This window comes from Lissotriton vulgaris, chromosome 1_1 (genome assembly GCF_964263255.1).
Source record: "Lissotriton vulgaris chromosome 1_1, aLisVul1.2, whole genome shotgun sequence".
Classification (NCBI taxonomy): Eukaryota; Metazoa; Chordata; class Amphibia; order Caudata; family Salamandridae; genus Lissotriton; species Lissotriton vulgaris.
Window position 1 is genome coordinate 1,152,817,951 of NC_141685.1, and position 20,320 is coordinate 1,152,838,270.

The window sequence follows — 20,320 nt, forward strand, 5'->3', positions numbered from 1 at the left end:
TTAGGGCTGAATGAAATGGCGATGTTGCAATTAGTGGATTAAGCGCTGCAAATTGTAGACAAAGGTAAGTTGTACCTGCACATTCTTCATGACCTATTGCAGAATATAAAAAGGTCAACCAAGCCTCCTTTCAAAATATCGTGGAAGAATGGATGGGGGTCAGTTGTATAGTTCTAAGAAGGTTTGAATGATATTTTGTCAATTGCTTGCAGAAACTAAAGCTGGCAAACTCTCTCTTCAGCCCCTCACTTTTGTAAACTGTGGTCCTCAAGGTTCCAGCATTTTCTAAACGCTTTTCAACCTGTACATGGAACTCATCAATTCTCTACTGAGACAGTACAACACCTCTTTTCATCTTCTTGTTGATGTTACTCGGTTGTATTTCCGATTTGCCTCGGTGGAGGGTGTAGCCGAACTTGCAAACATCCTCACAATATCCTTCGGGTGCAAGCCTGGCTTGATGCAATAAATCTGAATAACTGCACACCATTTATTGCTAAAGAAATAAACTGGAGAAAAAAACTTGTTTTCCGTGTTCAAAGCCAACCAGCTCTCATCCACCCGGGTTTTATACATATATGAAACCTTCTTCTACCTCCAAGCGATCCACCACTGGCTTGCCAGCAAAGGAAAACACTATTGCTTTGTAATTTTGGAAACTTAGATTGACTCAGAATTCTACTATGCTCCTTGAGTTGTCCTTATTGCATACGTTTGTTTCTAGGCTGGCCCAGTGGGTGCCGTTTTCCCCTTATGTTAATATTCAGACCCTATACTGAATTCATTTGGTCTTTATTCTCTTTCTGTTACATACAGAATACTTTACCTGTATATTCTATTTGGCCTATGCCTGATTTGTAAAGTACTCTTTTCTAGAGGGTGTCGGTTGCGTTTTATAAAACTGTAAATTAATATTTAGATTTTTCATAGAAAAGTCATTTAAGCTTCTAACCTTGACGGATTGTTAGGTTGGCTTTATCTTTATTGTACAGACAGCTGAAACTGTGTACTTCTTATGACCTTCAAGAGGGACACTCTTCATGCTGATAGTCTCCGCTAGTAAACAATGGAAGTAGAACCTTGAAAATAGTTATCTTAACACTTGAAATTACCCAAGGGCATGTTGTGGCTGGAAGTTAAAAGGACAAGGGTGTCTGGGAAGAAAGCAAAATCATGGGCATGGTCTACAACTTTCATATTTTGAAGGAAGACTCCCCTCCTCTTTAACTACAAATACTGCCTTTCAAACCTATTTAGAGTGTTATTGTGCGACTCAGAGAAGACCTGGATATTGAGAACGGATGGCTGCTCATTAATAATTTTTTCACATGAAATCCTTCATTTAGAAGCCCTAACCCCTGGTTAATTTTCCTCATCACCCTGGGATCTCTCTTTTATCCTCACTCAAGCCTTGCCCTTAGCATTTCCTTTTGAAGAAGTCATAATTTACAAGAGTTCTTAATGTGTGCTTAACAAGTAAATGTTATGACACTGCATTACATATTCCCTCATTCCCATTCACCTTTATGGAGTTTCTTTGATCTGCTGTATGTACTTCAAGATTTTGATGGCTGGTTTACTTCATTTTATAACAAGGCGCTCCCAATGCCCCCCAAATCTATAATCACTCTTGTAATTTGCAAAGGCAAGGCAGGGTTCTCAAACCAGTAATGAACGTACTTAAATATTTGTCTCGTTGGGGCAGCGAAACACCTGACATTAAGGTGCAGAACACTGTGTCTTCTCACACTTCGGCGGCAAAACGTTTTACAATGGTTACAAACAAATGTCGAGGAGCAGAGCTTTACAGTGGTGGGTTACTGTCCCTCTTTCTGTATTTTGTGACAATTCCTTTTTAAAGCACTCCAGGTGGAAACGTGTAGTATAGACAGGGACGTATGAGGAGGGAGTCTGGGGCTTCATGAAAGCCTCCTCTTACATTTATGGATTTGTTTCTTAGGTTTTCTTCCTAATATGATGGAGAAGAGCACACTGAAAACACTATTAAAATGTGACTTTGATTTGCATCATCTATGGTAGTTTCCCTGTTCCTAATGCACCAGCATTGAAAACAACTGTTTCCTTCTAGAGGACCTTTCTGTGGTGGAGGTTGGATTTGTTCACCTTCCGAAACCAGTTATTGTCTTGGGTTGTGTTGTAGACTTGAACCAATAGCCTCTTTGTGGTGTCGTAATCTAAGTACCTCTCACAAACAGGCTGAAATCACTCTGTGGCTCAAGGGAGTGGCAGCCAATCATGGATACAGCATAGAAACCAGTTTCAACATTGGCAAATGTATGTTTCAATACAGATTTACATTTATATGTATTACATCTCCTTTCGTTTGCTTTTCATAGAAACCAGTCACAACCCATTTGAATTACCCTCTAAATTCACTGTTGGTTTGTCCTTTCTGCTGTCGGCCTTGCTCTTTCCCAGTGTAAAGCAGTATTCTACCAGCCTGTAATTCCAGTTGAGTCATATTTAGCGGCTGTTGCTGTGGCCTGTGCTGCGCCTTCTCTAAGGCCATGATCCGCCCTTATGTCACTGTTGCCCAAGTTCACAAGCTGCTTGTTGACTTTGTGGAGGTAAGAAATATAAGGCTTTCCGCTGCAGTTACCTCTTGCTAGTGAGGCTCTTCCTGTGTCCTCGAAGCAGAACCTCTGACCAGTTCCTCATGTGGGCTGTGGTAGGCTCCCATGTGTGCTTCCTGCTGCAGGAATCCTATTGCCCAGTCCCTTACTTCCCTCAGTCTCCTTCCAGGGTTATTGTGAGTTCTTCCTTCCTTCTCTGTTGCAAAAGTCCCCCCAGTGTACAACTCTCTAATGAACTATGGCTTTTTCTGCACCAACATCTGCTCTTTGATGTCTAACCACCATTTTGAAATTGTCTTTGTGCCAGATACAGTATAGAGAAACTTGACAGGGACTTCATTCTCCCCTACTTCAGTGCCTTGTAAAGGGGCCCGGCGCCTCAGGAGAGGAATAACAATGGTAGTGTGCAAGGAAAGGGGATTCCACCTTCTGTTAGTCTCCTTGTATCATTCACTCACTATCAGATCCAAATCCCACTGGTTCTTGAAAAGTAAACATTCAAAATACATTCTGATTCCCTCACCCTTTCCACCTCCCAAGAAACTCCAGGTACAGGCAAATTGTGTCAAAAAACAAAGGCTTCTTGAGAAATACTGAATGAAACCTCTTCATCTTCTATCCAGTCTCCCTCTCTCCTCATATTCACCATCAAACACCAGTGCCTGCTTCGCACGGCCTGTGGCTGCTGTTTGTGGCCATCTCCTCTGTCATACTCTCCTGGCATGAAATGAGGTCCATCTCCACCCCGTGGTGGTCCCATGGTGGCATCCGTGTACTTGGACTTCTGGTAAGTTCAGTCCTACTTTTTAGGATGGGTTTACCAGAGGGATTACTGTGGCAGGGATCTTGCTCTGTAGGGTCAGTGAGATGTCCATGAGTTGCCATGTTGTCCGAACTAGGGATGGGCTGTGTTCCTGTACTATTTCCAAATGGTTTGCAGTGTGTCCAAGGCGAGCTTTGGGAGGCTTGTGGGCCCCACTGCCAGGGTGTCAGCATGGTCTGCCCCCCGGGCTCCAGCCGCATGCAGGCAGTGTTGGAACAGTAAGAATGTGGGTTGTGCAGATGGAAGCTCTGGAGTCCTGTGTCAACACGGAGGGGCTGCAAGAGGCTCGGCCTGGTCCCTCCCATGGCAGAGACAGAGTAGGGGCATTCTCCTCCATGGGCGCAGGAGGAGGCAGTGCGGGAGACCAGGAAGAGCTGGACGGTGTGGCGTAGGGACTGAAGGCCTTCTCGCATCTGGAGCACCTGTTCAGAGAGTTCTGCCACCTGCAGGGAGTATGAGAGATAGAAAGAGCGAGTGAGTTGGTGAAAAGTGTGTGTATGTGAGATATAAAGTGGGAGATACATTTTATGGCACAAACATATTCCCTTTGGTTTGAATTTCCTACAATGGAATTGTGCTTAAATTCACAAATTATTGTTAATGTTGGTATATTTTGGGGTGATTCAACAGCTTGTTCTGTAACACTGCGGAGGGTGGGGTTGCTGGGGTGGGAGGAGGGCACCCCAACTCTCACCAAAACTTCACCACAGCATTCTTATTAATTATTTTTCACAAATAAGGAAGTGTTCACCACCAGTGGGTGCAGCTAGTGCTGAGGAATTTTTGCTGTGAAGCACACACTGTGCTCCTCTCACTGCACTATCAGAGCTCCTTGTGGAGTGATTAGGCTGACAAATCTTGAGGTTCACCAGTGGCCTTTGGAGCGATACTAAGTGCAGCATCCAAACCACCTCTGGAGCACAGAACAGACTACGCCACACATGGAGGTCTGAAATACACTTCTTTATTTTTTGGCATGCAACCTTTGACTGAACATACTGCGTCACAGACTTTATTGACCACACGCAAACACACCTAAATACCTCCTAACTGATTACGTAACTTTGTAAGGAGTCTGCATAGGACCACAACTGTCCTACAGCCCATAATCACATGACACTAGATCTCCCCCTTTACTAAATAAAACAAAATGGACAACATAAATACATTAGAGATCCTCAATAAGTTGTCGTGGAGCTCACATCCATCTCCCAGATCAAGTCGTACGAGGAGAAGGAGTTGCACTGTCATATGGCATTGTAGCGGTAGACTCAGATGCTTAACTTGGGCACTCAGGTGGACTTGTTTCATTTGTGAGGTCTGGAGCTAACAAACATCAAAGCAGATGTTTGAAATGGGACAAGTCTCATAATGGACTTTCTATGACGTAGAGCGGTCACTATATGTATTTTAGTTGTCACAACTCTCAATGGATCAGCATCAAATGGATGGAGGAACACCAAATCCACAGAAGCCTACAACAACTTCATAGCCGCTACCAACGCCAACCACCAACTCATCAGAAAAACTAGGAAAAAAGCGATTGAAGACAGAATCGCATGCACACAACAGCAAAGAACTCTTCAACATCATCAGGGAGTTCGCCCAACCCACCAGCGAGTCCACTGTCATCTCTCCCTCACAAGACTTCTCTGACAAACTCAGCACCTTTTTCCACAACAAAATCAAGAACATCTACGACAACTTCGAAGACAGCCAACACAATGAACCATTACCAACCACCCCTGACACCCTGAAACCAGCGATCCTCAACTGGGCAGCCCTCACCACCGAAGACACACTGAAGACGATGAAGTCAATCCACTCCAGCGCCCCCACAGACCCCTGCCTCCACCACATTTTCAACAGAGCCGCTAACGCCATCGCACCCATGCTCTGCCACACCATCAACCACTCCCTGGCAACCACCACATTCCCCGACGACTGAAAACATGAAAAGTTCAACCCCCATCCTGAAGAAACCCTTGGCGGACGCCACCAGCCTAAAAAACTACAGACCCATCTCCCTGCTCCCGTTCCCATTGAAAGTCATCAAGAAAGCCATCAACAGCCAACTCGCCACATTCATAGAAGAGCACAACATCGTCGACTCCTCCCAATCCGGCTTCAGAAAAATCCACAACAACAGACGACAACTGCACCTTACTGGACAAAGGAGAAACAGCAGCCCTCATCCTCCTCGACCTCTCAGCGGCGTTCGACACAGTCTCTCACAGCACACTAATACGCAGACTCCATGAAGCAGGGATCTAAGACAAGGCCCTCAACTGGATCTGCTCCTTCTTCTCTGGTAGAACTCAGCGGGTCAGACTCTCCCCTTTCCTCTCTGACCCTACACCTACCACCTGCAGAGTCCCCCAGGGGTCCTCCCTCAGCCCTACACTCTTCAACGTCTACATCATTGCTCCGCTCGCCCCCATCGTCAGAACCTACGGACTCAACATTGTGTCATACAATGACTACACCCAACTCATTCTCTCCCTATCCAACAAACTGAATACTGCCTGACACATATTTTGAGAAGACATGGAAGCCATCGCCAAATGGATGAAAAAACAGATACCTACAACTAAACACCAACAAAACAGAAGTACTCATCATGGGCCCAAACCCTGACGCATGGAATGACCACTGGTTGCCCCCGTCCTCGGAAGCCCGCCCACCGCCATGGACCATGCACGCAACCTGGGAATCATCCTGGACTCTGAGCTCAAAATGGACCACCAGATCAACTCTGGCTCGTCCTCCTGCTTCCACACCCTCCGCCTCCTACGGTAGAGCTTCAAATGGATCCCTCTTGAACACAGAAAGACCGTCACTCACACGCTGGCCACCAGCGGACTCGACTACGGAAACGCACTCTACGCCGGAATAAACAAAAACCTCACCCGCAAGCTACAGAACATCCAGAACACCGCCGTAAGACTGGCCCTTGACCTGCCAAGACACTGCCACATCTCCCAACACCTGCGCATACTCCACTGACTCCCCATCAAAGCTACAGTCACCTTCAAGAGGCTCACAAGGCCCTCCATGACCCCGGACCAGCATACCTGAACAGCCCACTCAAATTCCACGCACCACAGAGGACCCTACGATCTGCCCAGCTCTCCTACACTGTGGTCCCCCGCACCAGAAAGACCAGATCGGGAGGCCGCTCCTTCTCCCTCCTCGTGGCCCGAGCCTGGAATGCCCTGCTGCTCCACCTCAGACAGAAAATATCGCTCCCCATCTTCGCAAGAAACCTCAAAACCAGGCTCTTCTACAGACCCCCCCCCTTGATGGACTGGAGCCTGCTAACCCCCCCAGCGCCTTGAGACCCTTACGGGTGAGTAGATTGCTTAATAATTGTCTGATTGATTGAGCGTCAGTGTTGCATTCCCATTTTGTTTGTCTAGGACTTGATCTTCATCTTCGAAAAAGTATCCCATGAGCATCTGTGACGATCTTTATAGGCCTTCATCTTTCTTTTGTGAGAAGTGCCCGTGACACGAACCTCATCAGTGTCTAGTACTCGGCTCGTGGTCCACTGTGGTAGTTTTGTCCAAATAGCTCTCCCAAACAGCAAGGTGGCAGGGCTTTCACCTGTTGTGGAATGGGCAGTTGAGCGACAGGCATGAGGGGCTGGACACAAAGCTGATTTGAGATCGATTTCTTCAAACGTATCACTATGAACCACTTTCTTCAGGGTGTCCATAAATCGTTCAATAGAGCCATTTGCCTGTGGCCAGACAGGTGTGCTTTTCTGATGCTTGACATTCAAACGACTAAGAAAGTACTTAAACTCTCTGCTATTTAAGGGCAGACTTTGTCAGATTTGAGTATGGAAGGAACACCCCACGCTGCAAAAATATCATCCAACCTCTCGATGACTTTATCATGTGTGGTCGATGCTAAATCTTCCACTAATGGAAAACATGAGTACTCATCAATAACTACCATGAGATGATGGCCATTGTTTAAGGGACCAAAGAAATCAGCTGCAATTTTCTCCCATGCTTGTTTAGGAAGGTCAGACATATTTAGTTGATGCCAAGTGTCGTGGGACACAAGCAGTTACACAGATAACATGCTTTCAGTTCCTTCTCGACTCGTTCGTCAAGGTCAGGAAACTACACTCGGTCTCTGATGGCTCTCTTGGTGGCTACAATGCCACGATGTCCTTCATGTGCCAGTTCAATAACTTGTTGACTCAAGCTCTCGGGTATGAGAATTCTCGAACCTCTCAGTATTATACCTTCTTGAATGACAGAAAGTTCATCCTGCACATTCTTGAATTTTTGATATTCAACGTTATCTGCGAGATGTTGAGTATGTTTTCTCCATGATCGCGCTGCAATTATATCATGAAGTATGAGTATGTCTCTGTCCATATTGGTATCAGCAAGAATCTGCTCCATGGATAGAGCTGCAGGGGTGATGGACTTTACTACGAAATGAATGTATGCTTCTGACGCTTTAGACGTTGCACTGTGACGATGGAACGGCACCCGTGAGAAGTAATCTGCTGGGTTTTGATCCTTCTTTGGCTTATGCACAATAGTGTAATCATACTCTTGCAATCTCAACACCAACCTCTCGATGCGAGTGGGCAACTTGGCTTTCAGATTTCCAAAAATGGAGAGCAATGGTTGCTAGTTAGTGACAAGGGTGAAACGCTTTCGGTTCAGAAACACATGAAAATGTTTACAAGCCCACACAACAGCCAGGGTCTCTTTTTCTGGCCTAGATTTGGCACTCTCAGTCTGAAATAGACTTCGGCTGGCTAACGCCACAATGTGTCTCAGAGCATTTAGATGTCTATTCTGTTGAGCAAGGATTGCACCCAACCCCACTGAGCCAGCATCAACAACAATCTTATTATGTAACTTTGGACCCAAGTAAACCATTTCAGTTGCATTTTCAATAGCGTGTTAGATTTTCTTGAAACTTCTATCACATTCAGAGGACCATGGGAAGGAACGTTCTTCTTTGTGAACTCTCATAATGGGTCACTCATCATGGCAAAATCATGGATGTATCTGGAGCAATAGCTGTCCATGCCTGAAAAGGATCGCAGCATGGTTACATCTTGCGGGGACAAGTGGGTGACAATGCTTGTACTTGTTCAGGGTGAACAAAGCAAACACAATGAGATGAGGGACAGAGCGCTGAAACTTTTTGTACAGTCATCCTCAGTCACAGATCTGGGTTGAATCCATCATCCTTCTTTAGCTCACTTCACCACCCATGTTTAGACCCAGCTATATGCAAATCATTCTTGACCCTGTGCCTCATGGGAACAATCCAGACCGAACTGCCAAGCCAGGTTTTTCTTGGACCGGAAACAAGATCCTGGGACCGGTTTCGGAGTAACACCCCTCATCAGCCATGCTAGCTTAAAACCAGTGACAAAGTGAGTAAGGGACTCTATTTTGAAAGGGTGGCTAATGCTTCGTGAACTATATCATCTGAGAGCATTAAATTGGAGTAACACAGAGACCATCCCATCTAAACCTAGTTAATAGATTTGCTCCCTTGTCTGGTTTAGATAACTGTGATTGAATACCTCCAGTAAGTTTGCCCTTACCCCAGAATATTAGTGCTTGGTCTCCCCTATCCCCTGTGATTAATCTGGCATCACAGCCAGATGTTTTAAACCGTGCCGGGAGGACTTCAAGCGAGAGAACTTTTATTAGGGAGAATCGCACTGTTAGACGCAAGGAAGGGCCTATCATGGAGTTGAGCCAAATCAGGTCAGCACCCCATTGCAGGAACATCTACATATCATGACATGGAATGTAGCAGGGGCAAGGAATAAACTGCAGGATGAGAATTGGTATAAAACTATCCTACTAATACAAGAGACTTGGCTCACAGATAATTTCTTTGTAAACGGGTTTAAGACGATCTCAACAAATGCTATCCCCTCAAAGGCAGGTAGGGCCAGCGGAGGTTTAGCAACACTTATATCATTGTCGTCTAGGCTGACTATAAAAAAATTGTACACTAAAGCGGGGATTCAATGTGGATATGAAGAGGAACTAGGATGTGCTTTTGGACACTTTCCGCATAACAATTATGGGGAAAATAATAATTTCATCATGTCCAAATATAATCTAGAAATTAGAGCATTCAGATGTCTATTCTGTTGAGCAAGGATTGCACCCAACCCCACAAAGCCAGCATCAACAACAATCTCAGTATGTAACTTTGGACCCAAGTAAACAATTTTGGTTGCATTTTCAATAGCGTGTTTGATTTTCTTGAAACTTCGATCACATTCAGAGGACCATGGGAAGGAACTTTCTTCTTTGTGAACTCTCATAATGGGTCACTCATGGCACAATCATGGATGTATCTGGAGCAATAGCTGTCCATGCCTGAAAAGGATCGCAGCATGGTTACATCTTGCGGGGACAAGTGGGTGACAATGCTTGTACTTGTTCAGGGTGAACAAAGCAAACACAATGAGATGAGGGACAGAGCGCTGAAACTTTTTGTACAGTCACCCTCAGTCACAGATCTGGGTTGAATCCATCCTCGTTCTTTAGCTCATATCATCACCCCAGTTTAGACCCAGCTATATGCAAATCATTCTTGACCCTGTGCCTCATGGGAACAGTCCAGACCGAACTGCCAAGCCAGGTCTTCCTTGGACCGGAAACAGGATCCTGGGACCGGTTTCGGAGTAACACCCCTCATCAGCCAGGCTAGCTTAAAACCAGTGACAAAGTGAGTAAGGGACTCTATTTTGAAAGGGTGGCTAATGCCTTCTGAACTAACTCATCGGAGAGCATTTAATGGAGTAACACAGAGACCATCCAATCTAAACCTAGTTAATAGATTTGCTCCCTTGTCCGGTTTAGATAACTGTGATTGACTACCTCCAGTAAGTTTGCCCTTACCCCAGAATATTAGTGCTTGGTCTCCTTATCCCCTGTGATTAATCTGGCGTCACAGCCAGATGTTTTAAACTGCGCTGGGAGGACTTCAAGCGAGAGAACTTTTATTAGGGAGAATCGCACTGTTAGACGCAAGGAAGGGCATGGCGGTTGAGCCAAATCAGGTCAGCCCCCCATTGCAGGAACATCTACATATCATGACATGGAATGTAGCAGGGGCAAGGACTAAACTGCAGGATGAGAATTGGTATAACACTATCCTACAATGTGATGTGGTTCTAATACAAGAGACTTGGCTCACAGATAATTTCTTTGTAAACGGGTTTTAGACAATCTCAACAAATGCTATCCCCTCAAAGGCAGGTAGGGCCAGCGGAGGTTTAGCAACACTTATATCATTGTCGTCTAGGCTGACTATAAAAAAATTGTATACTAAAGCGTCAAACTTTCAATATTTATTGTTTTCAGTAAAGAGATTACAGGACATCTTAGTGATAAATTTTTATAATAATTTTTTTAATGCTTCGCAACATAAGGTTATCACATCCTTGGATGAAGAGTTGATGGATTTCATGAAAAATGTGGTTTCGGATTGTTCCTTAATCTGGGGAGGAGATTTTAATATTGAACCATGTAATCTTATAACGGGGATTCAATGTGGATACGAAGAGGAACTAGGATGTGCTTTTGGACACTTTCCTCATAACAATTATGGGGAAAATATTAATTTCATCATGTCCAAATATAATCTAGAAATTATGGAAAAAGTCATGAAGGGGGGTGGAGGCGAGGATATTGGTTCTATTCGTACTTATGAAGGAGCAAGATCATCCTCGTGCATTGATCACTTTATCACCTCAATAAATCTTAGGCCCCTTGTATTGGAATGTTCAGTTCTCCCAAGTCTATTGAGCGACCATTACCCCCTGTTAATAACTTTAAATTCTGTTATGCTAAGTTTCAACGCCGTAGATATAAATTTACAGGGGCAAAATGGGATCTCTATCAAATGGGCAGGAGTTGATCCAATAGTTTTTACCAATAGGATCCTACAAAAAATTAATCATCAGATTATAACCTGCCTTGATAAATCCTCAGCTACTATAGATAGAGTCACGGCCTTTCAAAGTATCTCGAACGCTATTTCCGATAACCTGCGAAGGAATCGTAAAACTAATGTATTGCATGCCCCGAGATGGTTCGATAATCACTGCTCTAGATTAAATAGAGACTTAAAGACCTCCTTAAAAGCTACCCCTCTTAATAGAGAGGAGATTAATACCTTACGGAAATTATATAAAGAAACTTAATCTAAGAAAATTGGAGATTAGTGAAAATGCCTGGGAGAACCTGATTAAAGCTGCTGAGACTAAAGACTCAACTCTTTTCTGGAAAACCCCGAATCAACCATTCTTTAAAGACGTTCAATCTGTAAAAATTGACACTGTAGTAACCCCTGCAGACTGGATAACCCATTTTGATGCAATTTTTAATGAGAGACATCAGGGTACTGTAAATACTGAGGATAAAACTGTTATAATTTTAAATGACACCAAAATAAGTAGTGTAACTCAAGATGAAATTAGAACAGCCCTCAAGAATAGTGCTAGTGGCTAGGCAGCTGGCCCGATGGGGTCCCAATCGATGTATTTAAATATGATATGGATCTTTGGGTACCCATCCTGCATTCATTTTTTAATGCTACAATTGAGGGGGGGATACCGGCCACACGGGCGGAGATTCTGATAGTCCCCATCTTTAAAAAAGGGAATAGGGCCAGTGCTAGTTGCTATCGCCCAATATCTTTGCTTGACTCAACCTCCAAAGTTATGGGTAGAATGTTGTTGGCCAGGCTGGAGAAATGGGTAGTAGAAAACAATATTCTATCCGTAGCGCAGTACGGCTTTATATGAGGCGTTGGAACAATTGAACAATGTTTGAATTTAGAACTAATATTAGGAAAATATAAATTTGCAAGGGAGGGCTGCCTTCACCTCTGCTTTGTTGATTTGTCAAGCGCTTTTGACCTGGTAAATCATTCAAAACTATGGAAGACGTTGAGAGGAATGGGCGCCCCCGAGGATATTATTAGTTTCTTATCTCAAATCTACGCTCGTCTGTCTGCAAAGATACGTTATGGGAAACATGGGGAATGTACGAAGAATTTTAATATCACACGTGGAATAAGACGGGGATGTACTTTTGCACCTCTCTTGTTTTCACTGTATGTAAATGGTGTCAATGTTTTATGACAGAATTTGGGGGTAGATGTGCCAAAGGTCGGTAATCGACCTACGCCCCTCTTATTGTATGCCGATGATGCTGTCCTAATCTCGAGGACAGCAAACGGCCTACAAACCCTGATGGATAATTATAGTAGTTTTATGTTAAAAAAAATCCTTAAAAATAAATTTGACCAAGACTTTGGTTATGTCCTGTTGTAAAAGAAATTTTAAAACAAAAACACATTATGTCAACAGGACATTAATAGATAGAACAACTACTTTCTCATATTTAGGGATTCTTTTTAATAGTAAGGGTACTTGGAATAAACAGATAACTATGCAAATTGAAATTTGTGAAAGTAATAGAGGCCATTTTCAGATTCTCCCAAAAAATTGGTAAAAAACCTGTACGGGAAATTCTGAAGTTATACGGAGCGAAGTGCATTACAGGGACTTGTTATGGGAGAGCGTTATGAGGCCAGTCAGATACCACCCAGACACAAACCCTTGAAAATAACTTTTTAAGACGCTTACTTGCTGTACCTGCCTCAACCCATCTATTATTTTGCATAGAGAAACCAGCTCTTCTCACATACATGATTTGATTAGCATGGCCGCTTTAAATTTGTGGCACCGCGTCTGGAACAGGGAAGAAACTTATTTTATGAGGGACATTATTTTAGACTGTCTGTCCCAAGACCACTGTAAGAAAATACCTTGGTTAAGTTATATCAGTGGTCTTTTAGACAAATGCAATCTGGCTCTGAACTGGAATCAACCTTAAGATATACAAAATATTAGTAAGGTTGAACTAAAAAAGAGCCTCTTGAATGCTAGGACTGCTTCAAGAGAAAAGGTCTCAAGTAACAAGATGACTGTGGTATCTTATCTTGAAGGGCCAATTGCTATGGGCATACAGCCATACCTCGTTTTTATAACTAACGTTCAGCACAGATTCTACCTAACCAGACTGCGGATGACAACATTACATTTCCTCTTTTCCTTTCCTAGGAGGGGCAAGTGGTGTGCTAATCTTCCAAATTGTCCATGTGATAGCATGTCAAAACAAAGTACCCTTCATTTCTAACTTTTTTGTAATTTTTATAAGGAAATTAGACAGTTTTTCCTTTGTCCGGTTTGTAAAACTGAGTGCCTACTCCCGGCCGGTTCCCTCCAGTGCTGTCTCTCATATTGGTGTATGAGTGTACGAGTGCCGCGCACCCTGTGTCAAGCGCAAAAAACGCCGTCAAAATAAACGTAGCGGTGCCGTTTCTTGAAGGATTGAAGCAAAAATTACGCTTGGCTTCAACACTTATTGGATGCCGCACACCAGAGGTGATCCCTAGGTGTTAAGCAACACTATAAATTCATTGAAGTTCATTTTTCACTTCGGCCTGAATGACTAAAGGTCTTGTATATATCTTGCAAAATAAACCATTGTCCTGAGGATGGTCTGAGGGACTAACGCCCAAAAAACCAAAACGTTGACAGTTCCATCAACTCCCAAGAAAACTCTACAGTTGCTGAGCAATTTTTTTTCTATGTTTAGTTAATTTTTGCTTTACAATTATTTAGGCGCTGATGTGGGTGATGACATATTCTTAAATTGATTTTGTATATATGTACATGACTTTTTTTGCTGATATTTTTCCTTCCCTCTTTCTTTATGTACCCTTGCAAATTGAGATGATGAAAACTAGATAAAATAATTTTTTGATATAAAACAGGATCTACTGTGTGCTTCTCTTAATTGAAAATTAATTTTTCACTATTGTTGTCCTAGTGGACACCGTGAAGTTTGTTCATTTGTGACTTACTTGAAATTACCTAAAGTCAAAAAATATCTTGATCATAAACGAAATCCCTTGTAGATACTTTTTTACTTTGAGATTTGTACTCCCGTAAAGCTGGTTTTAACCATTTAAGAAATGTAGACACAATATCAGTTTGTAATGCAGTACTTGGTTACACAATGTCGGCAATTAAACTAAGGAATGAACTCGTTTACTTAGAAAATGTGAACTATGAAATATTATAAAGTGTATTTCTTTTATGATATGTATAACTGTATAATGATATGTGTATTTAATTATGTTAAGATATCTTGCTGTCTTTTTTCCTTTTCACATATGGATTTTATTGTATTTTATAGTATGCTTTTATGGTCATTCTATGTGATCGGAATAAAGCTTGATTTGATTTGATTTGAGTAAGGGACCCATGTCTTGGCATACCTTGTCAACTTAGGGTGAACAAAGCAAACACAAGGAGATTATGGATGGAGCGCTGAAACTTTTCAGACATTCACCCCCAGTGACAGGTCTGGGTTAAATCCATCATGGTTCTTTAGCTCACTTCGCCACCCCGGTTCAGACCCAGCTTCATGCAAATCAGTCAACCTTGCGCCTCATGGAAACTGTCCAGCTCAAACTACCAAGCCAGGTCTGCCCTGGACCAGAAACAAGCATCCTGGGGCCTTGCAGTTCGGGCTGGACTGTTCCCATGGGGAACAGAGTGAAGATTGATTTGCATATGGATGGGTCTGAACTGGAATGGCATGGGGAGAAAACAACAATGGATTTAGGCCCAGACCTCCGTACTGGGGTGAATATTTGACATTGTGCAGCATTCTGTCCATAAATTGTTCTTTTTTGCATTTCTCACACCAAGTGGGAGTGTATGCCCAGACATGGGTCCTGTGCTATGTATGTCATTGGAGTCAAGCTAGCCTGTCTATGAGGGGTGAAGCCCCAAAACGGTCCCAGGAGGACCTGGCCTGGCAGTTTGGGCTGGACAGTTCCCATGGGGAACAGGGCAAGACTGATTTGCATATGGGTGGGTCTGAACCGGAATGGCATGGGGAGCAAAAACACTACGGATTTAGCCCCAGATCCCTGTACTGGGTTGAATGTTTGAAATTGTGCAGCATTCTGTCCATCAATTCTTCTTTTTGCATTTGTGCTTCTTCAGGGTCAGGAGTCATTCCCCCTTCAGAGAAAATATGCCCCAAGAATTTGAGTTTGGTTTCGTGAAACTCATACTTTTCTGCATTTAACATTAAACCTGCAACAGCGAGCAAATGACAGACTTGCGTAAGAGCTTTTTCATGCTCATTTTGTGTGGACCCATACACTAATATAACATCACTGTAGTTAAAAGCATATGTGGCAGGTTGAGTTACTCAGCGAATGGCATCCTGTAAGATTTCTGCAGTTGGCGACCCACCAAAACTGAGTCTTTTGTATCTGAACAAAACAACATGAGTTGAAAAGGTAATAATGTAGCTACAGTTCTCTTCCATGACGTGTTAATGGTATCCTTTGTTCAAATGAAGACAGGGGAAGACTTTGACATTATTTACCTGTGTAATAATGTCAGTTATGTGTTGACCCAGATGCCTTTCTTTCTTGATTGCTTTACTGGCGAGGCGCATGCCAACACAAATGGACACTGCAACTGCTATCTCCTTTTTTGACACTACCACTATGGGCGTAGCCCATGCCATCACACCAGTGGCATGCTCAATGATGTCATGCTTCAATAATGTTCCTAGTTCTTTCTCATCGACCTACTGTAAATGAAAAGCAATTTAACCGTGTTGCTGAGCAACAGGACGAATGTTCTCGTTAATGTGAAGTTGCACATTCAATTTCTTAAGTTTCCCTAGTCCATGAAATAACAAAGATAATTGAAGTACTATTTCAGAATGTACATTGAGGTTATAATTGATGGACATGCACTCAACGAAGTACCTTGGAGAACATGATTTGGTGCTTCTACCGTTGCTTTCTTATGCCTTGTGGGCGCTACAAATTACCCTTGATTTTGCATTGGCGTAGAAGCAGCCCAAGTGTACACCTTTCTTTTCTATGGCATTAGACATTGGTACCAGAGACAGTTCATTGTATTTTTCTGCTGGCACGATATCGATGCACCACTGACTATAATGAAATTTGTAGGGCAGCCATTCACCTTTAGCGTGATCTTGGGTCATCGGCCAAATGAGTTGGGTCGCTTCACGTGGTGATCTCTCTTTCACTTGTGTTCTTCTTTGCAAGCAGTTATTCCTACATGTGGATGTTTTTCTGTGTTCGACATCACCACTGCACACCCATCTTCTTCACTGTAGCTCGATGATGATGTTGAAGAGCCTTTAGAAGATGAATTTGATGATGATAGACTTGGTTTAGTCTCTACTTGCCTCAATTGATGTTGCCGTTTGGGCTTGTGGGCATGGCTACAATGCTTCTGGAACTTTCTGGCATCCATTTTCTCTTCTCATCGTGACACACTTTGTTTCTCTTTTGCTTTGCATACCATTATGAAATGGTTTTATATCCTACAGCCTCTGCATATCTGGAAACAAAAATCCACATTGGAAACTCAACTTCTTTTTATTCTGAAACATCGTCTTCTGGGCCTCCACTTTGTGTTTCTTCTTACTTTTCATGATCAACACTGATTCATTCTGGGTCATTCCAGCTTCCATATCAGCAGCCTGTCGATCTGCACGTTGCTCAGTTTTCACAGCCATGAGTACCTTTTGTAGACTGAAGGCCTGATTACGATCTTGGTGAACAGGGTTACTCTGTCACAAAAGTTACAGATATCCTGTTCGCCAATTTACGATGTCAATATATCCTATGGAACTTGTAACGGGGCGGACAGAATATCCGTCACGTTTGTGATGGAGTATCCCAAATGATTATGTAACTTTGTAAGGAGTCCACCTAGGTCCAAAAGGGTCCTACTACCCATGATCACACAACACTACACTAACCTGATGAAATACAGAGACTGAAGAAGGGCAATCACCCAAAACACATGACCAGGAATGACCAGAAATACCAGCCTTGATTATACACACTGATGGTGAACATTATTGTACTTGTGTATAACTGAAAATATTATGAACTTCATTTACCAGAATGCAATGGTGAACTTTTTCAGTGAAGTCAGGAGTGTGCTCTTTCCCCCTGCACTGTTGAAGCTCCTTGTAGAGGGATCAGGCTGGTGATCATTGTGATGCACCTCCACGCTTTGCAGTGGTACTGACTTGATAAAATACAAGCAGTTTTTGAAGTCCCCCTAAAGAGACCTGCTACTTCTCGCTGAATAAGAGCAATCACCCAGAAACATGTGTACTGGAGTGCACAGAAATGCCAGCACTGTTTGTACCCCCTGAAGGTGAACACTTCCTTACTTGTAAGTCACTGTTACCATCCCTTCTGGGACACTCCCCTTCTCACTGTTGTAAACTGGAGCCATAGGCAGGCCCATTGGGATTATGTGATTCTAAAGCCGCAGCGTTTTCAGCATTATTTTGGATTTGCAGCATTTTCACATTATTCATATTCAACAGAATTTAACAAAAATGACATTTTGTTTCTAGCTCAAACGGATCAAAAGCTGCTAAATATGTGGAGCCAAGCATTGCTGCACAGTAAAAGGCCCTTTGCAAAGCTTGATCATTCACCTTTCTTTTGCTTATTACTGTAGTTGGACACTCCCGTAGTATCTGTTGTACTTTACACAATACCTAATTTATCCATCCATTGAGTCATTCGTGCTAAATTGGTACCAACGAGGTCACACCTTTGCCCAGTGTTAAGTGTAAAAATGACAAAACAATGAAGTAATCTTATTACAAAATCTGCGGCATTATGCTGCATAATTAGCCTTTTCTTGCTGCATAATTTAGTCACCCCTGCCACATAATTCGGTCCTCCACTGCTGCATAATTCCAGTGACCCTGTCAATAGGGATGCCCCTCTGACATAATAGTCTTATCTTCAGCATGTGCATAGTTCTTACCGCGTGGCTCAGCTTCTCGATGTGCTCTGTAGCTCTCTGGTCTGTGGCAGGAGACGGGATGGTCAGCAGACCACTCTCTGGAAGAGAGGCAACAGTGTGAGGATGGGGGGCAGGTAGCAGGGTTTGGCTATACAGGCTTGAGCATGTTTATAGTCCGCTGAGGCTGCTAATGGAGAGAGGAAAGTGGGCACAGGGCAGGCACACGTGGTCAGAACATGGAAGTAACCCCAATAGGAAGGGTGGGTATTCAGAAGCAACACAAAGGCATCTACTGTCTGGAACTGGAGGGGCTGGCACAATTCTTCTTTGTTCCCTGGCTGCTCCTTTGGAATTATGAGGTCTAGATTGAGGTGCCCACTTGACAGGAAGAGTAGTAGATTTTGCCTTGCCTAAGTTAGAGGAGGCTAAATTAACTTTTTCGTATGTCTGACGCTTCACATAAACTGGGCCAGTGTTAATGGCACCCTGGCTTACCTCCTGAGAATTCGAGCTCAACCAGATTTAGGGTGAGAGGGCCATGGCTTTACATGATACAGTCAAGGAGCTGCTGTAGGAACAGGGCCTAAGACTGGGGACTTTGACATTAGCCAATACAGGTGAGGGGCCTTCTCAACTTTTCCTAACACAGGATGGCGTGGTACTAACATTACCTGGCACAGGCGAGGGGCTGCTACAGCTGACTCCCAAATGCCCGTCTTGGAAGCTGAATTTCTGCCGATCGGTCCTGCAGCCTTCTTCTTCGATCCCATCAACCACCCTGGATGGGAGGAATAAGAAAGAATTGATCCAGCTGATAAACAAACAATAGTCTGTTTCTTTTGCCCCAAGCAGGACTATACCACTGAAGGATCAGGAGTGTGTTGTGTGACAGACTCATCCCCAGTCCAGTCTGAAAGGAAATCCTATTGTGTGAGTAATTTCCCCTGCCTCACTGGTCGTACTGAACATCTGCATGTCATCACCTCTCCTGGTAAGCCAGCCCACCTCTGCACAGGTGATCAGACTATGGGTTCTTGATCCACATACTGTAATATGTGCACCAGTGGGTAGATGGATCATACCGGCACACCACACAATTGATGAACAGTAATTGCCGGGCAACAACAAATATGAAAGAGGTTCAAAGGCATCTGCAATTTTCTCTTAAATTAGAACTTTGCTAAATGACTATAAATACACAATTGGGGGGGGATTTGTGTTATGTAACGTGATATATAAAAACAATGACAAATTACTTCCCAGTAACACCAGTTTTTCAGGTTGGCATTTATGATAGCTTTATATACTTGACACTTTTACTTCCTCCTTCTGATAACACTGACAGACTGCAGCATCCTTTGTGGTTTGAATATCATTTGGGGATGTGCTTAACGAGGTTTAAGGGGATGCACTTAAGGAGATTTCCTGGACTTGGACTACAGCTATTTTTCAGTCTGGACTACTCGGTCTTGCCCAATTTGCACATATAACGGCACACAGTTTTGAGATAAAATTGTTACCAATTTCCCAGAATAGGGCCATTCACATAGATAGAGTAAACAGCGGACATAAGTTGGACGAAGAATGGGCCCCATCTGTGCCCATTAGAGCCTGGTAGAGACTGGGTTAGCCTAAACCCCTATTTTTTTAAGACTGGATTGGGTAAAGGTATGTGGTAGTAAGGGTTTTCTAGGTTTTAGGGATGGGTAATGTTATGGGGTAGTAAGGGTTAAAGGAGTTTTTACAGTTCAGGGATGGGTAAGGATTAGTAAAGCTTTTTTAGGATTTACGGTTGGGCAAGGGTAAGGGGTAGTAAGGGGTTTCTAGGGTTTAGGGGTGAGTAAGAATACCAGGTGATAATCACAGAAGTCAGAAGTATGAATCAAGCAATGTTTATTCAGCCATCCGCTCCTTACATCTGCGCTTTACCAACTGTCACCATGAGAACATTTTATGGCAGGATTCAATTGGAACGTGCCA

General features: G+C 43.3%; 1 protein-coding gene across 2 annotated transcripts in view; it reads right to left on the reverse strand.

Moving 5' to 3' along the window:
- Positions 1-2,399: 2,399 nt before the first annotated feature.
- KCNH3 (potassium voltage-gated channel subfamily H member 3) overlaps positions 2,400-20,320 on the reverse strand; it is a 454,232-nt gene continuing 436,311 nt past the window's right edge. For both annotated transcript variants that reach the window (XM_086964034.1, XM_086964026.1), the window contains 3 exons: positions 19,012-19,118; positions 18,362-18,438; positions 2,400-3,860 (listed from right to left, as the gene is read on the reverse strand). In XM_086964034.1, coding sequence (XP_086820160.1) covers positions 3,243-3,860; positions 18,362-18,438; positions 19,012-19,118 — 802 coding nt within the window. In that variant the 3' untranslated portion in view covers positions 2,400-3,242. The remainder of the gene's footprint in view (positions 3,861-18,361; positions 18,439-19,011; positions 19,119-20,320) is intronic.